At 43.6% G+C, this 10,181-nt stretch overlaps 1 protein-coding gene across 1 annotated transcript in view; it reads right to left on the reverse strand.

Annotated features, from left to right (window-relative positions):
- The window catches only part of ARRDC2 (arrestin domain containing 2), a 106,411-nt gene extending 97,531 nt beyond the window's left edge, over window positions 1–8,880 (reverse strand). The window contains exon 1 of the mRNA XM_089668750.1: window positions 8,413–8,880. Within this exon, the coding sequence (XP_089524876.1) occupies window positions 8,413–8,674 (262 nt within the window). The 5' untranslated portion in view covers window positions 8,675–8,880. The remainder of the gene's footprint in view (window positions 1–8,412) is intronic.
- Between the last annotated feature and the right edge of the window lie 1,301 nt (window positions 8,881–10,181).

Genomic DNA, 10,181 nt, shown 5'->3' on the forward strand with positions numbered 1-10,181 from the left:
CAAAATCAAAATGAGTCAGCTGTAATCTGTTCTGAGAGGTACTTGTATTTAGGGCCGTATGAATTTTGGGACATATTCCCCGGACACAGGCATTACGCATTCAGGGCATACATTTTTGAAAGCATATGGCCCTAAATGCGAGTAGCACTAAAAACAGTGTACAGCTGACATATTTTAATTGGCTGTACGCTGCATCTGCACCTCCCGAGCACCCAAAAACAGTGCTGTATCGGCTTAACCATCAGTGTGCATGGGGACTAGATATCAGTATTATGCCTGTGTGCATAAACCCCTAAACTAGATGTCCACCTAAAGCTGGCCATACACGGATCACATTTTGGCCAATTCCAGCTGAATTGACTGAAACTACTTCCATTGGTGGTCCTGTTGGCAGGGCAGTGAATTCTTGTCCAAACCCAATCAAAATGCAAGCACCATTGAGGTATTCTGAAAGCCACAGGGTCTCTGTTGGTTGAACCATTTGGACTTGTGTCTTTTTTTCAACCAGATTAACAATGTAACTATGTGAGAATACAATAGTCGACACTGCAGAGTCATCCATGCATGCTATTCAGCATGGATGGAAAATTGCGCAATTTCTCTTGTTTAGCCTTGCAGGAAATCTTAAAGTGTTACTAAACCAAGGACCTTGCATTCACTATATCTGGTCTCCCACAGAACACACAACATGGAAATGAAATTATTTTAGTAAATATAAACCGTTTCTCATCAGCAGTTAGAGCAGTCTTGTGACTTATCAGTGTCCAGCAAAGCACTGGTTAAACTTGTAGGAGGAGTTTTCTCCCCCGATTGTCCTAGGAGGCTGTATGACCCTTTGTCTGGACTGCGCTGATTGGCCCTGTGCTGATCACATGCACTTTCCCATGAAACAGCCTTTTTACACATTGCAAAGGATTAACCCCTTTAGGTTCCACAGTGAGTATAACAAGCATGCTTTACTGCATATACAGATTGCCTGCCATAGACAGATCAACGTTTGGCCTGTTCAGAAGGAACCGGGTGAATTGTGACCTATGGGCAGGCTAGTTGGAGTGAAATCAGTCTGTCGATCAACTTCAATACAACTAGCTTGCCTGTTTTTTTGTTTTTTTTTTCCACACGATCACTGCAGGTGGCTAGAGATGCCAGCAGTAATTATTGTATTCTCAGCCAGGGGCAGCACAGCCAGGGGTAGCATTGGCAGTTATCTTCATGGATAAAGTATTGATCTTGGATTAGGTATTGAACATTGCACATCGGCTTTGCATCATCTGAATAACTCTGCTCATCACAGGTAAATGTCTGCGAGCAATATCCATCTGTACTATCACCCATGCCATGTATGAATGCTAATTCACCCTGCACTGCTATATGGTAATCTATGCTGCTTTTAAAATCTACCGCTTACTGAAGCAGATTCATAACTATCAATGTCCTTATTGGTAATTCTTACTGCCTCAGAAATCTTTAACTCTGTCCATATTACTGTGGTGTTTATTTTGCTCTTATTGTCTAACCCAAATTTATGTGCTGATCCTAATCTTTACAGCTCTGCCCTCCTGCTCTCTTGTTGTCTCTTGTAGTCTTCCTTTGGTGCAAGAAGTTTGTCCTGCTAGCCATGCATCTCTCCTATGCATTACTAATTGATTAATTGGCAATACCCCTACCCAACTCAGTATAAATTTAGGCCTTCCTTAGGGGAGGCACAGCCAGGGGCAGCATTGGCAGTTATCTCTTAGATTGTAAGCTCAAGGAGCAGGGCCCTCCTAACCCTCTTGTATTGTTGCTGTATTATCTCCCTTTATTTTGTAAAGTGCTGAGCAAACTGTTGACGCTATATAAATCCTGTCTAATAATAATAATCATCATGGATAAAGTATTGATCTTGGATTAAGTATTGAACATTGCACTTTGGCTCTGCACTTCAACGAAAGCACAAAGTGAGTAGACAACTCCAAATACTAAACAGACTATAGGTGGCCTATTTCCCCATCCAGCTCTTACCCAGTCTGCTTCTTCATTTTATCACTCTGTAACGTGCAATCCCTACTCCTCTTTCTCACAGTTGTATCCTTTCTCTTCAAACTCTCTTCTCCACCACACAGCTTGTATATAATCACCCTCACTCCTGTCTTCACCTTATTACTGTACTCACCAACTCCTGCTAATTCTGAACCCACATACTAACAAAACCTTCAGGACACTGGTACATGTCCCTCCATATACAGTGAGGAACAGAAGTATTTGAACACCCTGCGATTTTGCAAGTTCTCCCACTTAGAAATCATGTAGGGGTCTGAAATTCACATTGTAGGTGCATTCCCACTCTGAGAGACAGAATTAAAAAAAAAAGAAAAAAAAAAAGGAAATCACATTGTATGATTTTTAAAGAATTTGTCTTGCACTGCTGAACATAAGTATTTGAACACCTGAGAAAATCAGTGTTCATATTTGGTACAGAAGCCTTTGTTTGCAATTACAGAGGTCAAACGTTTCCTGTAGTTCTTGACCAGGTTTGCACACACTGCAACAGGGATTTTGGCCCACTCCTCCACACAGATCTGTCAGGTTTTGGGGCTGTCGCTGAGCAGCACAGAGTTTCAGTTCCCTCCAAAGATGTTCTATTGAATTTAGGTCTGGCCACTCCAGAACCTTGATATGCTTCTTATGGAGCCACTCCTTGGTTATCCTGGCTGTGTGCTTCAGGTCGTTGTCATGTTGGAAGACCCAGCCACGACCCATCTTCAATGCTCTGACTGAGGGAAGGAGGTTGTTGCTCAAAATCTCACAATAAATGGCCCCATTCATCCTCTCCTTAATACAGTGCTGTCGTCCTGTCCCCTTTGCAGAAAAGCACCCCTAAAGCATGATGTTACCACCCCCATGCTTCACAGTAGGGATGGTGTTCTTGGGATGCAACTCATCCTTTTTCCTCCAAACACGACAAGTGAAGTTTAGACCAAAATGTTCTACTTTGGTCTCATCGGACCACATGACTTTCTCCCATGCCTCCTCTGGATCATCCAGATAGTCATTGGCAAACTTCAGACGGACCTGGACATGTGATGACTTGAGCAGGGGAACCTTTTGTGCAATGCACGATTTGAAACCATGATGGCGTAGTGTTCTACCAACAGTGAACTTTGAAACTGTGGTCCCAGCTCTCTTCATGTCATTGAGCAGCTCCTCCCTTGGAGTTCTGGGCTGATTCCTCACCTTTCTTATCAGTGATACCCCACGAGGTGAGATCTTGCATGGAGCCCCAGTCCGAGGGAGACTGACAGTCGTCTTTAGCCTCTGCCATTTTCTAACATTTGCTCCCACAGTTGATCTATTTTCACCAAGCTGCTTGGCAATTGCCCCGTAGCCCTTTCCAGCCTTGTGGAGATCCACAATTTTGTCTCTGGTGTCTTTTGACAGCTCTTTGGTCTGTGGGGTGGACAGGTGTCTTTAAAGAGCTCAGACAGGTGCTACTAAGTTAGATTAATGAGTGGAGTAGAGGTGGACTTTTTAAAAGCACAGTAACAGGTCTTTGAGAGCCAGAATTCTTGCGGTTTCTTAGGTGTTCAAATACTTATGTTCAGCAGTGCAAGACAAATAAATTCTTTTAAAAAATCATACAATGTGATTTCCTGAATTTTTTTTTTTTTAATTCTGTCTCTCAGAGTGGGAATGTACCTACAATGTGAATTTCAGACCCCTCCATGATTTCTAAGTGGGAGAACTTGCAAAATCGCAGGGTGTTCAAATACTTCTCTTCCTCACTGTAAGTCATACTCCCATATTACCTCTCTCACCCTTCTGCTTCTCCTAACATCTGGAAACATTTCCCTAAATCCTGGGCAGCCATCTTTTTCCTTTGACCAACACACCTGGCACCCCCTGTCCTCTAACAGCGGCCGCAATCCACACAATCTGGATACTATTCCTCTTCTTCCTAGAACCAGCCTCCCCTTTTCTGTGCCCTTTGGTATGCTCTCTCGTCTGCAACAAACTCACCTCTATCCAGACCTTTTGATCACAAACTCCTTTAACGTACTTGCAATTATGGAAACCTAGCATCATGAATCAGACTTTCCCTCTCCTGCTGCACTCTCCCATGCTGGTCTTACTCTCCCAGGCCTAGTGTATGGAAAGGAGGTGTAGTTGGAATCCTATCCCCTCAAAGCACTTTTTAGGTCCTTCATTCACCTTCCTCTCTTTCCCTCTCCTCATTTGAAGTTCACTGTATTCGTCTGTTCTCTCCAGTTTCTTTAAGAATTGCTGTGATCTTTTGGCCTCCTGGACTGGTATCAAGCTTCCATGATGACTTCTCTGCTTGGCTGCCTTACTTTCTCTCATCTGAAGTTCCCACAATCATTCTCGGTGACTTCAACATCCCTGTTAATCTTAACACTCCTGCTACACCTAAACTACTGAGCCTAACCTCTCCTTTTGACTTAAAACAATGGAGACATGCTTCTACTCGAATGGTAACTGCCTCGACCTAGTGTTCTCCTACCTATGCACTCCTTGCAACCTCACCAACTCTCCTTTTCCTCTCACTGATCACTCCCTTATTAGCTTCACTCTCTCCTTGGCTTCCTCCTCCTTGTCTTCCAACTACCAAACACTTACCCGTAGGATCCTTCGCTATCTTAACCCTTCTCTTCTTTTTTCTGCAACAGATTGTCTATATGACAAAATCTCAGCCCTATCCTGGCCAAACCTGGCCACTTCTGTCTACAACAGTTCACCGTCATCCACCCTGGACACATTGGCTACCCTCACTACACACAGAAGTAGGCCCCGACCGCTATAGTCCTGGCAAACAGACAACACCAGACACCTCAAAAAAATGTAGCCGTGCTTTTGAGCGTTTATGGTGTAAGACAAAGACCCAGCATGACTTCGACCAATATAAATCTGCCGTTCAAAAATACAATCCCTGTCTCCACACTGCCAAACGGACCTATTTTATCACTCTCATTAACACCCTCTCCCGCAATCCCTGTCAACTCTTTTCTACCTTTAACGCTCTACTTCATCCTTCATTACCTCCACCCACTAACTTACTCACTGCCCAGGAGATCGTTAATCACTTCAAAAAGAAGACTGATACAATTCGTGAGGAGATCTTCATTGTACAGATATCTCCCTCACCTTACACTCCTTGCCCACCTGCACAATCCATACTTCCTTTGTTTAACCCAGCTACTATAGAGGAGGTTGGTAAACTTTTTTCTAAAGTCCACCTAACCACCTGTCTCCTGGACCCTGTTCCCTCTCAAATACTACGGTCACCCTCTGGCTCTATCCTTCACTCTTTAACGCATATCTTCAATCTCTCCCTTTCTACTGGCATCTTCCCCAACTCTCTAAACATGCACTAGTCACCCCCTCACATGACCCTACCAATCTTAGCAACTTAAAACCCATCTCCTTACTCCCTTTTGCTGCCAAACTCCTTGAACGTATAGTCTACAGCCGGCTGAGCTGCCACTTTTATGAGAATAACATTCTCGATTCTCTTCAGTCTGGATTTTGCCAACAACACTCCAGAGTAACTGCTCTCCTAAAACTCACAAACGACTTACTAACTGCTAAAACCAATGGTCACTATTCCAAACTCTTACTCTTAGAGCTCTCCGCTGCCTTTGATACCATTGACCACCCCCTCCTCCTCAAAAAACTCTATTTACTTGGTCTCCATGACTGTACTCTCCGCTGGTTCGAATCTTGCCTCTCTCACTGCACCTTCAGTGTCACTTATAATTCTACTTCCTCTTCTACTACTCTTACCGTCGGGTTCCCCAAGGTTCTGTCCTTGAACTTCTCCTATTCTCGAACTACACTTCTTCCTTGGGTCAGCTCACAGCTTCCCATGGTTTCCAATACCATTTCCATGCTGATGACACACAAATCTATCTCTACTCATCAGCTCACCCCGTCCGTTTCCTTACCTAGCACCGGTTTACTAACAGACATAGACTGGATGTCACACCATTTCCTAAAACTCAATCTATGCAAAACTGAGCTCAAAATATTTCCTCCCCCAGGTGCCTCTTCCCCTGATTTCTCAGTCAGGATCAATAGCACCACTATCAACTCATCCCCACATGCCAGGGTGCTAGGGCTAACCCTGGACTCTGAACTATCCTTTCAGGCCCACATCCAATCGATGTCCAAATCATGCCACCTCAACCTCCGCAACATCTCCAGAATATGCCCCATTTTAACCAATGATACCACAAAGCTCCTAACTTGCTCTCTGGTTATCTCTCGCCTCAACTACTGCAACTCCCTTCCTCATTAGCTATCCTTTACATAGGCTATCCTCCCTCCAGTCCATCTTGAATGCTGCTGTCAGTCTCATCCACCTTACCAACCGTTCATTTTCTGCTACCCCTCTCCGTCAATCCCTCTGCTGGCTTCCACTCGCCCAGCTTATAAAATTCAAAATACTAACAATTTACAAAGCCATCCACAGCTGCCCCCAGCTACATCACCAATCTGGTCTCAATATATCAACCAAACCACTCGCTTCGATCCTCCTAAGACATTCTGCTCTCTAGCTCCAGTGTCGCCTCCTCCCATGCTCGCCTCCAGGACTTCTTCTGAGCGTCTCCCATCCTATGGAACGCCCTACCCCAATCTGTCCAGCTATCTCCTAATCTATCCACCTTTAGACGATCCCTGAACACCTCTTTCTTTAAAAGAAGCCTATCCTCCTTCTAACTAGTAATCTGCCTTTTATTTCCTCCATCACCTCATCCCCCCACAGCTATTACCTTTTGTATCACTCAACCCTTCCTCCTAGATTGTCAGCTTTAACGATCAGGTCCCTCTGTTTCCTCTTGTACCAAATTGTATTGTAACTGTAATGTCTACCTTCATTTTGTAAAGCGCGGCGCAAACTGTTGGCGCCATATAAGTCCTGTATAATAATAATATTCTGACAGTGGGGAAACCTCCTGCTGAATACAGTAGTGCAGTGGCAGGGCTTCCCCCATCAACAATGACTGTGGTTGAAGGATTGAAACTTGCATAATGTATGGCCAGGGATTACGATGTCCACAGGGTGACAACACTGCTGTACAATTTCACTGCTAAACAAACAGTGTTATTCTATTAAAATAAGTGGAAATAATAGTGAACTTTCTAGTAGGATCACAAGGTAATAAAAGTGTTACAGGGGAATCAGAAAAACAAAAACTACTGTTAACATTAGTGACAGACACTACATATTGACTGACAAACACAGATACAGTTCTACACAATAAACCGAAAATCACCTTTTTAATGGTGTAATACTTATTTGCACTGAATGTTTTATTGCATGATTCCAGAAGCGTGACAACTCTCAAAATGAAGAATCCCAGTATTCTCAATGAGCTTGCTCACACCTTAGCATTGTGTTGTTTGTTACATGTCTCATGAAGCTTGCAGAAAAGTACATGAGTTTCTTTAGGGCACTTTTTTGGTTTCATAGATTTCAGTGGGAGAGCATGAAAGATGATAGTGAACCTTTTTCAGGCAAACCCGTTACAGAGAGTCACCCTCGCTGTTTGTAATGTTATCATCAAAACTGAAAGAAAATATCTCAAATTCTATGTTGTCACCAGAACAGGAATACAAATATACTAGGTCTAGTAATAACCAGGGATTTCCTTATTTTGCAGGGATTTACTCTCACCTCCTGCTTTGGCTAAGGGACAGGAAGTGAAAGGTAATCTCTCCAATGGGGCACAGAAGTCAAGGGTTACAACCCTTCCTTACTCTAAAGTAGGGTTTCTTAACCAGGGTTCCATAGAACCTAATGCAGGCCATAGACAGGTCGTTTATTGGCCAAATTTTCGTCCGCATGAAAAATCGTCCGATATTCACGCTGTTAGTGGGGCCAGCCCGTCGGCCATTTTTCGCGGATCTTCTCGTTTAGTTTTATCAGTCATGCTGGAAAATCCACGAAAAACGGCTCTTTTTCGTGAACATGGGTGGCAGCAACAGGGCCAACCGATTTTTCATTTATTGACCGAAAATTCGGCTGATAAACGGCCCGTCTATGGCCTGCCTTAGAGTTCCTCCATAGGTTGCTAAGGGTTCCTTGGTCATTGAGCAATTTCTGCCTCTCAGATAAGTTCCCACTGGCACCAATGATCTTTTTATCTATCTGTAAAGGGGGGGGGGCTGTTCTCGATGAGCACAAGTGTAAGTAGCATTCTTTCCACTGACCATTACATTAATGAGTTGAAGATATAGTAATTTTTAGCTTGGGTTCCCTGAGGCCGGAAAGTTATTTCATGGGTTCCTGTGTTGAAAAGGCTGCTCTAAAGTTTTGCCTTTCATTCTATGTTCAAGGTGCACAGACAGGTAGAAGTAGTAGCAAAAAAAATAGAACAGACAGCCAACTGTCCAGCTTGGGACTTCTCCTACCTCTTATCAAGTGGTGCCTCTTTCGTAAATAGGTCTCATGGGCAGTGAAGTCGCTGTAGACAGTGTTCATGCCAATGCTTCGGGTCTCCAGCCAGTGGACAGTCGCCAGCCCCCTGGCACATACCTCCAGGGCAGAAATCTTCAGGGCTTTGCACAACTCCACCACCACTTGTCCACTCAGCAGCTCCCCAGCAGTGTACACCCCATAGGATCTGGGGGAGAGCTCCACACTGAAATCTGCGATTTTACTTAAATGCAGCATTTCAAGGCGATGCTAGGGACCTGTGTAATTACACACAGGATGGCGAGCTTCCTGCAAGACGTGGATTGCAACGAAGCACTTCCTCCAGCACAGGGATGGGAGTGTTTACTTAGCTCAGGGACAAGTTTCCTATTTAGACCATTTATTTGGTATGACATCCAAGACCAGTCCTCATGGGGGATGGGGGTTCAGTACTTGCAAGCCAAGTCACGGATCAACACAGCTGTTAGCAGGCTTTATCTGGAGCTAGCACACAGTGCCTGCAACTGACAGCAGTGCAATTTAAGTCTTAGACCCACCCAAACAGGGGAGGGTCTGCTGATACACCCCTTCCTAGCACGCTCTTTAAAGATTTCCCCTCTGCTATTGGTCAACACAGGTTTGGAAATGCTGAAAAAAAAAGACACGTTAGAATTAACTGGAAAATCCTGTATTGGCATAAACGCACTGTACTGTATATACATAAATGTCAGAAAAGTCACAATGCATTGTTATCATTCCATGTGTTCCTAGTAGGTCAAAAGAAGAAACAAACTACTGTCCTGGAGAAATGGGCTGTATTTCTAGGACTTTCATAGCATTTCTTTATTTTTTTGTCGGTGTTGTTTTATTCATAAACTCACAACAACATGCATTTTTAAGGTTTAAGCTGGCCATACATTGATCAGTTTTGTTTTTGTTTTTTATCACCCAGATCGAACAGAACTGACTGGATTGTCCCATACATACATACATACAAGGGGGATGCATGAGTCCTCCCTGATAAACTATTATATTCTGACAACGTGGACTCCTCCGCTGTCAAAATACACTGATCAGCACTGCAGTCAATTGGCTGCATAATCGATCAAAAATGTATCAGCAGTCTGTTCGAGAGGGATCGATCGTGAGATAGATCAAAATTTGTCCGATACCTGGTGAACCAGTTGAATTTCGATCCATCTATGGCCAACTTAAGTTCACTACCAAAAAACTGCCTATTCTGATAGGGCTTACCTGCAGATAAAAAAAAATAAGTTTACACTCCACAGCCACTTTATTAGGCACACCCGTTCAATTATTATTATCATACAGGATTTATATAGTGCCAACAGTTTGCTCAGCGCTTTAATTGCTTTGTAACACAAATTGCTAATCAGCCAATCACATGGCTGCAACTCAATGCATTTAGGCATCTAGATGTGGTGAAGACAACTTGCTTGCTCAAACCAAGCATCAGAATGAAGAAGAAAGGGAATTTATGTGACTTTGAACGTGGCATGGTTGTTGGTGCGAGATGGCTGGTCTGAGTATTTCAAAAACTGCTGATTTCCCGCACAATCATCTATAGGGTTTACAGAGAATGGTCCGAAAAGGAGAAAATATCCAGTGAGCGGTAGTTGTGTGGATGACAATGCCTTATTGAGGAGAATGGCCAGACTGGTTGCTGCAACATTCAGATGGTAGGGTCAGAATTTGGCATAAACAACATGAAAGCATGGATCCATCTTGCTTTGTATCAATGGTT

The sequence above is a fragment of the Staurois parvus genome, unplaced genomic scaffold (genome assembly GCF_062004578.1).
Source record: "Staurois parvus isolate SC_StPar_1 unplaced genomic scaffold, SC_StPar_1.0 ptg000062l, whole genome shotgun sequence".
NCBI lineage: Eukaryota > Metazoa > Chordata > Amphibia > Anura > Ranidae > Staurois > Staurois parvus.